General features: G+C 43.3%; 1 protein-coding gene across 1 annotated transcript; it reads right to left on the bottom strand.

Annotated features, from left to right (window-relative positions):
• Nucleotides 1–11,652: 11,652 nt before the first annotated feature.
• On the bottom strand, nt 11,653–12,859 carry LOC140538989 (vitelline membrane outer layer protein 1 homolog). Its single transcript, XM_072661569.1, has 4 exons — nt 12,692–12,859; nt 12,433–12,554; nt 11,940–12,053; nt 11,653–11,830 (listed from the first exon to the last, which is right to left on the bottom strand). The coding sequence occupies exons 1-4, from the start codon at nt 12,857–12,859 to the stop codon at nt 11,653–11,655; spliced, it is 582 nt and encodes a 193-aa protein (XP_072517670.1).
• Nucleotides 12,860–15,258: the final 2,399 nt, after the last annotated feature.

Genomic DNA, 15,258 nt, shown 5'->3' with positions numbered 1-15,258 from the left:
TTGAAACTCCTCCCTCTGCTGGTGAGAATCACAAATACCAGCTATAGCTGCTGTCCATAGGTGTTTTTCACTGTGTTTAAATCTGTAGAAGTTCTCCGGAGAACAGGCTGAACACACACCACCTCCACATCCTCAGCAAGCTGCTCATGACCTGCTGATGATCCCAGTCTGCAACTGGGATTAACTGGGTTAGTCTTAGGTTTAGGTTAGGGTCAGGATTAGAGCCAGAGTTAGGGTCAGAGTTAGAGCCAGGGTTAAGGCTAGGGTTAGGGTTAGAGTTAGAGCCAGGGTTAAGGCTAGGGTTAGGGTTAGAGTTAGGGCCAGGGTTAGGGACAGAGTTAAGGTCATGTATAGGGTTAGGGTCAGGATTAGGGCTAGAGTTAGGGTCATGCATAGGGTTAGGGTCAGGATTAAGGACAGAGTTAGGGTCATGTTTAGGGTTAGAGTTAGGGCCAGGGTTAGGGCCAGGGTTAGGGTTAAAGTTAGGGCCAGGGTTAGGGCCAGAGTTAGGGTTAGAGTTAGGGCCAGGGTTAGGGACAGAGTTAAGGTCATGTATAGGGTTAGGGTCAGGATTAGGGCTAGAGTTAGGGTCATGCATAGGGTTGGGGCCAGGGTTAGGGTCAGGATTAGGGACAGAGTTAGGGTCATGCATAGGGTTAGGGTCAGGATTAGGGTCAGGATAAGGGCCAGGGTTAGGGTTAGGTGTGTATGATGTGTAACTTTTGGAATCAGTAATGATTCTGTGTTCTTTCTTCTTCAATACTTAATCAGACATCCCCACATTAAACCCACATGCATCCATTCCCTCCATTTTCATCATTAAATATAAAAATATAATCATAATATTGAAATCTGCCCTCAAATTATCCAATCGCAAACAGCCAGCACGCTCATGTGGGGCTCAGATGGGTGGAACGGGGGCTCTGTGGGTTCCAGGTGGGCGTGGGCTCTGAGTGGGTCTGTAAATGTGTTGTGGCTTCCCATCTAGACCCTGAATGCAGTGTACAACACAGATGGGGCCCATGTCTAACCCCTGCTGGTTCCATCACTGATCCTGGTCAGGTTCCCTAGGTGGGGGCCCTTTGACAGAACCCATCACATATGAAGTTCAGAGAGACCCTCATAATTAGTAGTAGTTAGCAGCAGTTATCAGTAATAAGGAGTATTTATTAGTAATTCAATGTAGTAGTTAGTAATTAGGAGTAATTATTACTAATTAGTAATTAGTAGTAGTTAGCAGTGGCTATCAGTAATTAGCAGTAGTTATTAGTAATTAGTGGGTATAGGCTGTATGTGCTGTTACTGGGACCCAGTTGGGCTTCCCAAAACTTACTTGGGTCCAATCTATCTATGGATACATGTACTGCTCATGGGTCCTAGATGAGACCCATACATAATTAAAGGGGTGGGGATATTGTGCTGTCTGCTGCCACCTGCTGGTCATACTGCATACCTTCCACTATCACATCACCTGGCCAAATTCCAACTCCTCGCCAGAATCCGACACTCCTTAAGCATTAGCAGTAGTCATTAGTAGTTAGTGGTAGTTTGTGGTAGTTAGCAGTAGTAAGCGGTAGTTAGTGGGAGTTAGCAGTAGTTAGTGATAGTTAGTGTTGGTTAGTGGTAGTTAGCAGTAGTTAGTGGTAGTTAGTGGTTGCTAGCAGTAGTTAGTGGTAGTTAGTGGTAGTTAGCAGTAGCAGTGTTAAAATGCAGCTTGAAATTAAAACTGAAAATAATGAAATAATAAAACTTCTCAGGACGGTGAAGCTGCTTAACTTTAAAAACTTTATTTCTTAGGAATGTTAGTTTAGAAGATTCTCTGCTGGCTGCTCTGAGATTCATAATATAGCAGAACATTAACATTTTTATCTACTAGATCCAATTGAGGGCCGTGATCACGATAGGACAAGCACATAAGCCCAGACATCCCAGCAGATCCCTACCAAGTCATGCTGGGGGACAACCAGGCCCTCCCAGGCCAGTCAGGAGACATTGTCCCTCGAGTGGGTCCTGGGCCGTCCTGGGTCTAATCCCAGTTGGTTGAACCTGGTACACCTTCATGGGGAGGTGACCGGGAGGCCAGTCTGCCCCACCTCAGCTGGCTCCTCTCAGTGTGAAGGAGCATGGCTCTGCCATCTCATTCTTTCGGCCAGTACTGACGTTTCCTGACCATAGGTGAGGGCTGCGGGATGTAGATCAACCGGTAAATCAAGAGTTGTGCTTTACTGCTCAGCTCTCTTCACCAGTGCAGTCCAGTGACTGACAGTTGATCATATGATCCACTCATCCCCTCACTCGCAAACAAGACCCTGAGATGCTTCAGCTCCATCACTTGGGGAGGGTTATCTATACCCTTGCCCTCCTGTTCTGGGATACTACCATGGCCCCAAAACCTAAAGGTGCAGATTCTCAGGCCAACCTTTTCACACTCAGCAGCAAACTGGTCAAGTGCGCACTGGAGGGCCCTGCATGTCGAGGCCAGCAAAACTGCCTAACCTGTAATCAGCAGAGACGCAACCCCCTGGCCCCCCACCAGGAGGCACTCCCCTGGACACTCCTTGTTATCCTGTCTATGAATACCACACACAGGAGTGGAGAGACAAGGCACAGCCCAGAAGGAGTCCAATGCTAACACTAAACAAGCTTAAAGAAGTGTCAAGACTATGGACACAGCTCTCACATCGCGAGCACAGGGACCACACGGCAGCCCCCCATCCTCCCGGAGCACCTCCCACAAGATGGCTCAGAGTACAAGGTCATAAACCTTCTCCAAGCCCACAAAACAGATGTAGCCTGGAGTGGCAAACTTCCATGCCCTCTCAACTATCTTAGATTGAGGGAAGAGCTGGTCCATCAATCAATGGTAAACACGGAGTCTGCATTGCTCCTCCCACATTTGAGGTCCAACTATTCCAATGTCCCAAACATCCTCCAGAACATGAGAAGCTCTTTCAAAAATCAGAGGTTCAGACAAAGTCCTCTGCCAGCCTTTCCCAGCAGATCCACACTACTTGTTAAGAACTACCAGGTCTGTCTGGCAGGTCTCCCACCCACTCTCTCCAAGACGGCGGAGTTCTCTGGACTGGTGTTGGGCGCGTATGCATGCCTAATTTAAATCAGTTAAATCGAGACCTAATTAAAAACATTTAGAGCTTTTGACAGCAGATATTACCAGAATGCAGCTCCACAGAGATTCGGGTCCCAGCCTCTTTTGAGCAAGCCAATGGCGACAGTGGCAAGGAAAAACTCCCTCAGATCAAAGAGGAAGAAACCTTGAGAGGAATCAAGACTCAAAAGAGGAACCCATCCTCCTCAGGTCGACCCGGATAGCACAGCAGATAGAAGAAGAAATGTCAGATGCAGGCTGGAACTGAAGAAGTGCTGAGTGGGGTTCTCCTGATTCGGCTGATGAACGTTGCTCCAGCTTTAGGGTCTTCAGGGTCTGTTGGAGGAATTATTTACAACACCCTTGGAAGACCTCACATACCTTGATTCTAGCTGTGCTGGATGCCTGTAGGAGGTGAATCCCCTTTGGCCTTCTTCTTCAGGATCTGCTGCAGGCACAAAAGGACAAAAGGTTAACCACTGGAACTTTCCCACTATCATTTGAAGAGATTTTACAGGATAAAATATGGGGCACATACCTTAAACTTGTGGAACCTCAGCTTCTTTTCTCCCTGCTTCGCTGTGTGCTGGGGGGCCTGGAGTGGGACATTGTGTCTCTGCTGAGAAGACAACCTGGCAGGAGCTTCAGTAGAGGCAGCAGAATGAGGAGCCACCTGCTGGGAAGAAGAGGAGTTGCGCACAACAGACCTACCTGTGAAAAACCTCCTCATCCTCCGGGAGGCTCTGACAATTGGTGTCACAATGAATGTATTAGCTGCCCTTTTAAACTCAGCATAAAGGGGACAACAGCCATACTGCTCCTCCTCCTCCTCCTCCTCCTCCTCTACATTTCTGCAAGTAACACTTGCAGCTCTACTGCTGCTCTCCTTTTGCTCAGGCTTCAAAGATTCACATCCCACATCTTGAGACGAGAGAGCGTCTCTGTCGGTGCTCGAACCGGAACAAGAATGATACTTATCCTCTATTGACTCTTCAGCGCTAAAGAACTCCAGCTCATCATCAGAGGAAGAAGAGGATGTCCGGTCCACCTCGGGGCTCGGCTGGAGTAATTGGACGTCTCCACCAGAACTCGTGCTGCTTCCACTGTCCTCCTGATCTGCAACGACCGCCCCATCCAACCTGTCTACAACTCTGGAGACGGAAGAGAAGCAATAGGGAGATGTATGAATGGTTAGGGGATTAATACTGTACACTACCTATTATCCAAAAAGCTCTTGATGCATAGTGCTTTACTTACAGTTCCTCCCTCATCTGCAACCAAGGGTGCTGCGCAACCTCTGAGACTGAAGGCCGGTCGAAAGCGTCGAAGCACAGCATGTAGGAGATGAGATCACGACAGGCCGTCTCCACATTCAGCGAACTTGGATAGGTTAGGGGCTGCTGCTGGAGAAGTGGGAGCTTAGCCCTGTTGACGTCCATGTAGGGAAACTGCCCGGTGATCATGGTGTAGAGGATGACGCCCAGGCCCCACACGTCACTCTTCTTCGGGTCATACGGCACCCGCAAAAGCACCTCTGGAGCAGCGAAGAGAGGCGTGCAACAGAAGGTCCGACTGACGTCAGGGAAGCCCTTTGAAAACCGGGCGAAACCAAAGTCAGCCAGTTTGACTTGGCCGTTGTGTGTCAGCAGGATGTTCTCACATTTCAGGTCTCTGTGAACGATGTCCTGCTGGTGCAGGTACTCCACAGCACTGAGGAGCTGGGAGAACCATGCTCTGGCCTGCTCACTGGGGACGGTGTTAAGTTCCCTGATCTTCTGCTGGAGATTCATGGCAGCGGCCTCCATCACTATGTACACCATTCCATTAGGCATCTCAAAAACCTCCAGCACCTGGATGATGTGTGGGTGCCGGACTCTTCTTATGATGGTGAGCTCCCGGATCAGATGTTTTAAGAAGATGGGTCTGAACCCTCTGCGCTGCATCATTTTAATGGCCACCGTCTTGCAGTGTCTCGTGGACAGGGCCAGCTGGACCGTGCTGTAAGTCCGTCTGCCGATGGTGCTCACCACGGTGTAGCCAAAACTTCCTAGGACGAGGTTGCTTTGCATTGTTATCCTGCAGATGGAAGGTGGAGCAGAACATTAGAAGGTTAAGAAGGTGAACAGCTCACTAGAATCACAGTTCTCCTGGATTGCTGAGCAGACAGGCATCAGCTACGTTAGCATAGGCTTTTTAGGCTAGCTAATAACTAAGTTATTATATATATATATATATATATATATATATATATATATATATATATATATATAATATTTTAAGAATATATATATTAAGCTCAACTTAAAGTGGCCGAATAGCTGAGTAGCCTTCAATACAACACAATCCATGTGTCCACAAACATTTGGACACATGGTGTTCTAGACTCTCAGCCTATGTGACGTCAGGCTGCATGCCCTTCAAACTGAGAGGTTCGCTGGTGTTGTGATCAATAATCATTTAATGGTTCTTACCTTGTCCTGTTTGAAAATCGAAGCAGACGTAGAACCTGCCCGGGGTTCTAGATAAGATGGCTCTAGATAAGAGCGTCAGCTTGATGAAATCCACACTGATGAGAACGTAGAAGTGCCTCGCGAGCTGCTGAAGCCTAACTGAGCCGGCGAGGGAGAGGCGGCCCTATTTATAGGTTCTGTGATGTCACAGTCAGTGTGATGTCACAATGGGGAGGTCACCTCGGGTCACTGGGGTCAGTTCCTTCATGGACTGTATAGGACTGTGTGTGTGTGTGTGTGGACACAGTGGACAGTCCTATACAGTGCTGTGAAAAAGGACTGCCCCCTTCTGGAGGGTCTCTGTTACTGAATATCACTGAATTCTTTTAGAACCCCCATCAAACGGTTCCACTAGAACCAGGACCACCGTGAGTGAACCGGGAGAACGTTAAACATGTCCCATCTAGCCCCCATGTGAGATTACAGAGGGCTGTAACATTGGAGCTCACAATATTACAGTACTAATGTTATGGCTTATCAGTGTATAGGCCAAGCCTCATGAGACTTTATAGGGTCATAGAGTCAGAGTTAACAGATACAGCATTCGGGTTACACAGATTGGATAATATTCCGCCCATCAAATGCCTGCTCAGTATAGTGGACAAAAGTATTGGGACACCTGCTCGTTCACTCTTTCTTCTATAATCAAGGGTATTTTAAAAAAGAGTCTCTTCTTGCGTTCTCATTGGCTGGAGCGTGACACCGCACTCACTGCCACTGCTTTTCACATGACAGGATTTCGACTCAGGTCAGGTCACATCTTTAAACAATTCACGCATAGCGATCGATAGATGATTTTTGAGTCTCTGATTTTTGGGCTAAAATCACGTAGCGTGATCTCGGCATTAGTCTTACCGAAATAACCATTTGTCCAACGTGACATTTTCAAGGCTGCAAAACACTTGTCGGTGGACCGAAAGGCTACATTATCAAAATCAAAGAAGGCTTGTGAGTTTTTCTGTCTTCATGAAATGTCCCACTCAAAGTCCATCTGTCTTTTTTGAACAGTTTTACAATTAAGCTGTAGATCCACAACCAAGCACTTCCAGGTGTAATGCCATTGATCAAATATACTGAGCCCAGTGTTCCGATCCAAACTGGACTGGGTGTAGTGTGTGGTCTCAGGATTGGGCTGTATTGTGGCTGTACTGTGGCTGATTATAGAAATGATCTGTGCATATGATGGAGGAATGACCAGTGCAGGGCAGGAATTCAACTACATATAAGCTCCCTGTTAAAGGTTCATCTGTAACTTTGCTGATTTCTAGTTTATTCCAGTTCATTCCCATGGAAAGTTCCCAACCTGAGCTGTTAGACTGTATTTAGAAAGTAGCTAATAGAAATTGACATGATTGCACTGCAGTATGAAGTTCTGCTTTTCAAGTCACAGAGATAATGTAACAGTACATTTCAACAACTTCAATGTGTTATTTAATGTGATGCTCATGTGTGTTTTAGGCAACATGATCAAGGGCAGAGAAGAAGATGAAAAAAAAAAAATATATATATATATATATATATATATTCAGAAGCAAATTCAAGAATTTCAGATTCTGTTGAAGAAACAAACCCAAAAACCCAGTTTTTCTAAAAGAAAATAAAAATATTTAATAATTTTTCCAATTATGTTTGATCCATCATTTATCCATTTTTAAATAAATTACATGATGAAAAAAATTATACATTTCAGGTTTGGGTCTTCTTGAAAATGGCGTTGCATCTTTTAGAAAAATACAGCATGCAGGCATAAATAATGATTTTTTTAGTCATAAATATCATAAATATTAAACACTCTTTTTAAATGTCACATCAGTTGTGGTAACAATACTGAGAAAAATTTAACCCTCTTCATCTTAGAAACCTTGTAAAAAAATTAGCTGCCTGAGATTAGCCGGCTGAGATTGGCTGCCTGAGATTAGCTGGCTGAGATTGGCTGCCTGAGATTAGCTAGCTAAGATTAACCAATACATGTTTTGAATAGTTATTAGATTCAGAGTTGAAAAAATATGCAAAACTAAGTTTCATTTTGAAGAGTTACAACAAGCAAATGGCACCCATTCGGTGGAATGACCCAGTATCTAAGTTTAGAGGATCTTTCGGATTCTAGCCGATACAAACTAGCTAAGGGTGTTTCTGAGTGAACAGTGAAGCTCTGCTGTAAGTGTAAGTGTCAAGGAGTGTCTCCTTCTGCTGGCATCAGTGGGGAGTCCATGCACAAGGGCTGGGCTCCGTCTCTGAGGCCAGCAGGGGGAGGCATTACAGCTCTGGAGTACTTAATACTTAGTACTTGAAGAACCAAAAGCTCTTGTTTCTGAAATCCATTCGTTTTCCAGGAAATTTCTGCTGGATGCTACAGTCAAAAATGGCTGTTAAAATGAAGAGCAGATGCTCGAACCATCAGCCAGAGCGGCTGGAGCCTGGACACAACTGGGTGTCCCAACAGGACGATGGACTGTGTATTTGGACTTTGCTAATATTGTCTAATCACTGTGAAACCTGAATGCTATATCTGTTAACTCCATGACCCTATAAAGTCTCATAAGGTTTGGCCTCTGGGGGGCGCTGCTTATAAAAAACACATATACACTGATCAGCCATAACATCATCACCTAAAACTGTGAAGGTCTCCCTGGAAACTGCTCTATTTTCTATATTGGACTCTCATGCAAGATTTTAAGGTATTAAAATGTTTGCCTTGAGTTTGTAGGAGTCACTGTCCCTACTGTCTAGGCAAGGTTTTCTGCCTGGCTTTAAAGAATTCTTGGAGTTCTTGTGAGGATGTGATTGCATTCAGTGGCTGTTAGCAATCCTGAGGTCAGGATGTTGGATATTCACTACTCCACCTCATCCCCAACTCCTCCCAAAAATGTTGGATGTAGCGGCATCATTTCAGAAAACACAATTCCACTGCTCCAGAGCTCAATGCTGGAGACCTTTATACCCCTCTAGCCCACACATGGCATTAGGCAGCATGGAAAGTCCTACTCCAGAAAGTCCTACTCTATTGGCAAGACTTCTCTACAGGGACTAGAGAGGCAGTGTGTGTGCATTTGCACATCTGTGTTCGCAGTTATTTAATCAGATGTCAATTGTGTGGCTGTAGTGTGCATAAAACCATGCAGATACGGGTCAGCAGCTTCCGTTAATGTTTACATCAACCATCAGAATATGGAAAAAATGTGATCTCTGATTTTAAGCGTGGCATAATTGTTGGTGCTAGACAGGCTGGAAAGGCAGATTCCAGTTCGTCTGGACGTCTGTCTGAGATTTCTCTAGGAGCTCAGCGGTATGCACAGCCCAGCCCACCATCGGGGTTCAGTAGCCAAACCTTTTGGATTTGTACACCAGCCGCTGTCTGAAGAAGTCAAGGAGGATTATCAAGGACTCCACTCACCCAATCCACTGCATGTTCTCACAGTTGCCCAGCGGCAGGAGCTACAGAAGCTTGAAGACCAGAACCAGTCGGTTCAGTGACAGTTTCTATCCTCAAGCGGCTGCTGAATGAACAATAGCTTGTGGACTGTGGACCTCATCTGTACCACAACACCATTTCCATTACTGCTGTGGTTCTGTATAAAGCCTGACTCTGGCCTACAAAGCCCAAAAACAGACTAATGTACTTCCTCCGTACTTGATAGCAATGGTCAAAAGCCGAACCACACCAAGAGCCCTTCCAGCTTCAAGTACGGCTCGGCTCGACCCGCCATCCCTCAAAATCCATGGAAGACAAGCATCCAGACTTTTTTCTGTCCTGCACCAAAGTGGTGGAACGAACTTCCCCTGGGAGTCCAATGCTCACTGTCTTCAAACCCAGACTGAAGACCCTCCTCTTCTGAGAGTACTTGTGTAAATAGTAGAGTGGTCTCCTTATTGACTTGTGTTTAGTAGAGTCTAAACTTAGAGGTATCTTTGAATTTTTAGCCTATTTAAACTAGCTGAGATATTTTACTGTTACTCACTGTTGGGCCAGAAACGTACTCAACAACGCATATGACCAACCACTGCTTTGACGAAAGTCCAGGCATGCTTCGAGTCATGGACTCCACAAGACCTGTGAAGGTGTCCTGTGGTATCTGCCTTCAAGACATTAGCAGCAGGTCCTTTAAGTCTGGTAAGTTTTGAGGTGGGCCCTCACTGGTTGTCCTTTTTGGACTATTTAAGGTAGGTACTCACCATTGAATTGGATGTTGCTAAAGGGCCCCCTGGTGGCAACACTCGATTACATTCTATCATGTATTTTAATGAACTTGGGATGGTAATGAAGATATTTTCAATAAGGTCTTAGGCAAAAATCTGAGCACCCCTGGTCAAAATGACACATTCTGTTGATGTTCAAAGTGTAAAGAAGGGAACAAACCCTCTACAGGAAACAAACAGAAGTGCAGCATTTTCCACACATCTCGAATTATCTTCTGAATTTAACCTCCACTGGTCAGCCATAACATGAACACCACCTGAATAATATTTTGTCTAAAGTCCGCTTTGTGCCGCCAAAATTGATCTGATGCTTCAAGTCATGGACCCCACAAGACCTGTGAAGGTGTCCTGTGGTATCTGCCTTCAAGACGTTAGCAGCAGGTCCTTTAAGTCTGGTAAGTTTTGAGGTGGGCCCTCACTGGTTGTCCTTTTTTTACCATTGAATTCTTTGTGGTAGGTACTAACCTATGAATACTGGGTACCCCAATTCGACCACTTGTTCATGGAAAGACTTGGTCTCCTAAAACTTCCACATGCACCGTACTACTTCTTCCTCCTGAGATTATATCTAATCTGTAGATCTATATCTAATCTACAGCCATTTCAGGTGCATTGCAAACTCCAACACTGTTCACACATTAGAGAAGGACCTACAGTTTAACTTTAATTGCTCAGATGTTACAAGATGTTTCCAGTTGAACAATCTAACTCTAATTTAATCTACCTGATTCAGTCCCACATTTCACTGAGAAGAAAAGGAATCAGCAGAGCAGAGCAAATTCTCCTTTATTCTCATTTCTCATGATCAAATGGTGAAGTAATGGATGAAGAATGAACTCACAGGACAGGATATAAACCATAAAGCAAATGAAAGCAATAGTTAACCCTAAAACACCCTGATTTGTAATTAGCAAGAAGCTTCAGTAGCTATATTTCCATTCATTTCGAGCAAAAATTTGCGCCTCGTTTCCATCAAACTGCAATTTCAGCAATTCTAGCCTTACTTGTTTCAAATGTTTTGTGTATGTGGTGAATTCTGCACAGTTGGCTTCCCTGTCTGCTCCATTGTCTACTGATCAGCCTTTGCCTGGACCTCTCCCTCCAACTCCACCTCCTCTACCCAGCTAACATGCCCATGTGAGGCCAACTGGGAACTCAGGTTCCACGCCGTCTCCACCTATGGATGCCCACCAGGATCAGTGATGGGACCAGAAGGGGGTTAAACATGGGCCCCATCTGGGTAGTACACTGCATACTGGGCCTAGATGTGACCCATGTTAGATTAAGGTGGGCTGTAAAGATGAGAAAAACGCATGTACGAACCCACTCAGAGCCCATGCCCACCTGGAAGCCACCTAGACCATGCTTCACCCATGTTCTACACTTCACTCACGGCACTTCTAAAGGTGGGTGACTACTTTGTTTGGGACGCAGCATGGTAAGAGGCATCCGTGTTTTTTTTTACATTTCTGGTGCTGATAAACTGATTATCTACTGAAGTTGAAGAGAAAAAAGTTTTAGTGAGATTCATTTCGTTTACACAGAAAAGTCTTTGAAAGTTTTACATTTTAATATTTTAAATATATAACATGCTGGATAGAGGGACATAGCTAGTCTTGCTAATGAATTTACTGACTAGAATAAAGAGAGACGAAGAAAGGGACAGTTATATATATTCAGGGAATAAAAGACGTCTTCTTTCTTGCATTTTGGGCTGATCCAGCATAAATCAGCATCTGTTGGAGTAGAAAAAAAAACATTTAGACATCTAGAAAGTCTGCCTAGACATTCAGTATCTTAAAAAAATATAATCAATGTGTCAGCTACTAAATTTATACCTTAATCACAGCAGAAGAAACGGACGTCATTGAGAGCAGTGTCGTCTCCTGACCCTTGCGGCTTCTCTACTTTCGTCTGGATGCCACAGATCCCGGTTCCTGTGCACCTGCTCCAGCCGCCCCAGTTGCCCCAGATTGTTCCCCCACCAGCAAGCTCCTCACCTCCACTGCACTGGAACCTGGTAAGGATTCAGCGTCTCAATAGTGAGCAAATTACGTCTGAGAAACCTCTGGACTGTTAAATGAGGGTTTCAAGAGTCGAGAACTTTCTGAAATGATGATCATTACATTATGTCGTTCGCAGCAGTGTCGTCGCCTCTTCCTTGAGGAGGTTCTACAAGTAGCTGAAAGCTCATCAGCTTCCCAGATTTACACCATTTAGGTTGTGTCCATTCACCCCAGCTGGAGAAAGAGCACAAACACAGAGAGACGTGTTACTGGCAGATCTCAAAGGGCCTCCTCAGGCCTGTTCTGGTAGTAAGTTGATACTAGTCGTTTATCGGTGATCATTTTATTAATAGATTTTCTTTAGCTTTTGTACTTCTAATCAATGAAATCAGTGTAGAAAGGAGCCTGCTTTCCATTTCCGTCATTTACATGAAGTTCCTAATACGTCTAATACGCTTCAGCACTTCACTGAGAGGCTGGATGGTATTTATGGTTCTTTTATTTTTAACTACATTTACTGTTATTTTACTGGAGGTGGTTTTATGCTACTTTGCTGGCATACCATGGGTATTTAAAAAAAAAATTTCATTATAATGTTTTTAAATGTACTTACGGTCCCATATCAGATACGACCACAGCGTAGTCCGTATAAGGGTATGATGAGCATTTGTTAACGCAGTAAAGGCGAATCGCATTCAAGGCGGTGTCATCCCCGTCCCCAATTGGACGCTCAACCTTAAAAAAAAGGGCACTTTTAGTTGAATCAGATGTGCTAGACTGCTAAAATCTGCATCCTGGTCTTACATGTCTGGAGTTCTTTGGGTTTTCACACCCAGTACTGTTAGTGTACATAGTTCTGAATTCACACTTACCTTAAGACTGAATCCTACAGCGTAGAAGTCTGTAGGACACATTTCTTTCTCACCCCAGTCGCCCCATTGCCCACCATTAGAAGCGGTAAGCGTGGTCTTAATGGGCCTCTGTCCTCTGGCACAAGAGGCCAGAAGAAGAGTCACTGTGATGTAAACTAGCTGGTGCATCGCTGCTGCCTCGGTCGGACCGTCAAAATCCTCCTGTCTGTCCTTGAACCACTCGTCGCTGTGGATCGAGAAGAGCTGGATGAGGAGCTGTCCAAAGCCGGTGCTGCTTTATATTCTCTCAGGATTTCAGATGTCCCACCCTTTTTTTTTTTTTTTGCAGGACCGGATTGTTGTTGATTGAGAGAAAGAGTGTGTGTGTGTGCGTGTGTGTGTGTTTTATCAAGCTATTTTTCATAGAATTATTAACTTTACATAACGTCACTTTTTAACGTTACTTTTATTCTTTAGAGAACATGGTATTAAATCTGCTTGATTTACTCAAGAAATATGCTTACAGCTCGCTTAAGATTCCATGTGAATTTTTTGTACATAAATAATTTTGTGAATATTGGTCAATTATATTATTTTCTTAAATATTTGTTAAAAACAGGGTTGATATAGTGATAACAGGGTTGGCATTGTTGGGTTATATGGCATTAAACAAAGCAGTGTCATTTAGTTTATTCTAATGTGATCTTGAAGTGTTGCAAGTATTTTGAAAGGTTTCTCATATTGAATGGTACAGAATTTTTTTTTTTTCAAAGTTAAAACATTTATTTTAAATGATAAAGAAACTAAAACTGCATCATACTAAGAACTGTGTAGTATGTAGCCAATTTGATAATAATTAACATAAAAAGAATAGGCTAAGCAAATGTAACTTTAAAACACTTCTCACAACATTTAATTGTTTTAAAACTGTAAAAATGTATTAATCAAATGAACAATTTTATAAACATTCAAGTTTTTAAGTTTTTTACCTTTTTAATCTATATTCTCTGGTACCAAAGCTGTATATACTGAAATGAAATGTATAACAATTAAAAATAAAAAAATAAAATATTGCATTTGTGAATATGCTTCCTCAATTAGCTATTTACTTAGGCTTTTTGATTAGCTGCTTTTATGTATTTGGAAACCATGTGTATTTTTTATATATATATATATATATATATATATATATATATATATATATATATATATATATATGTGGTACAGCGATTTTCCTCAACTGCTGAAATGACCAACAAAGTGTGAAAAGACTTTTGCACTTGAGTCTTTATCTTCACTTGTTGTGCATCTTTACAGAACATTTATGTTCAGTACAGTCTTTTGCACTGGAGCTGTTTTGGGGGAAATACATAATTACTGTATTTTAACCATGATAATAATCACATGACGTGAAAACGGGCTGATTTGTGAGTGCTAAATCAATAAACTTCACCACTAATGTTAACTATCATAACCAAGCTTAAGCAGCATCCAGCAACGGTCACGGACAGAATCAACTGGCGTTCATGTCTTTTATTTCATTATATTTGTTAGGAATTCCTTATGAAGACGAAGTATAGTGTCAACTGTTGTAGTTGATGCATGTGTCAAATGTAGATGCTAACTCGCCTGTATTGGCCTGGAGAGTCCCGCAATTCGGCCCGATCTTAGGCTCCCAGTAGATTTTCCCCTCTCCAGCCTTATTTTTAAAATGTTCTCTGTGTAGAAACTGTTCATTGAAATCAGATGCTCGCATATGATGGTCTCTTTGCAAATAAACTCTGAATTTGTAAACTCTATAACCGACTCTATTATAAACTCTAATTCTGAAATGAAAATCAGGTTTTGATCTTGCTAGAATCTACACCCCCCCAAAAAAGGAGGTGTTAGAGCTCTTTCTCAAGCCTTTAATCTGTGCCTTTAACCCTTCATGTGTGCTTGGGGTCACTGTTCTTGTTCAGCAGTCAAGCCGATGGTTTGAGGTCATGCTGGAGAATTCTGAGGTGGTCTTTCTTCAATACTTCATCCACCTTCTGCAGTGTAGCAGTTCCACTAGCAGCCAAACAGCCTCAGAGCATGATGCTCCCACCACCATGCTTAACAGCTGGTACAGTGCTCTTGGAGTTGAATGCCTCAGTCTTACTCCCCCAAACGTACCTCTGATCATTGTCCAAACAACTCAGTCTTTAGCTCATCTGACCATCAAATGTTCTTCCAGAAAGCTTTTCCAGGTCTTTTCAAAAATAAACTCTGAATTTGAATAAAACAAACTCTTCTCAAATGAAGATCATGTTTTGATTATGCTAGAATCTACACGCCCTAAAAAAGGATGTGTTAAATGTGGAAACATTAATATTTGGTCATGTGAAAGCACACTTGTCTAGTCCATTTTAGGTATGTCAACATTGTGATCATCTGAGTACACAAAAAAGAGTACAAACAGTATACTCATCTAAGTTGTCAAATATTTGAAAGGTGTTTTATTAATTTGGATGGGATTAAGGACTGGTGTCCTGTCCAGGACATGTAGGCTGTACTCCACACTGTACTCATTCCCGTTCTATTCAAATGTGCATGTATCTTGAAGA

Source organism: Salminus brasiliensis, chromosome 18 (genome assembly GCF_030463535.1).
Source record: "Salminus brasiliensis chromosome 18, fSalBra1.hap2, whole genome shotgun sequence".
In the NCBI taxonomy this organism is placed as follows: Eukaryota; Metazoa; Chordata; class Actinopteri; order Characiformes; family Bryconidae; genus Salminus; species Salminus brasiliensis.
Note: the sequence above shows the minus strand (reverse complement) of the source record. Positions and strands in the feature narration are given on the sequence as shown.

Coding starts and splice junctions, on each gene's coding strand:
- LOC140538989 (XM_072661569.1), bottom strand. CDS start 12,859: ATGCACCAGCTAGTTTACATCACAGTGACTCTTCTTCTGGCCTCTTGT. Junction 12,555..12,691: donor CTGTAGGATTCAGTCTTAAG/GTAAGTGTGAAT, acceptor CTTTTTTTTAAG/GTTGAGCGTCCAATTGGGGA. Junction 12,054..12,432: donor GTCGTATCTGATATGGGACC/GTAAGTACATTT, acceptor CTCTTTCTCCAG/CTGGGGTGAATGGACACAAC.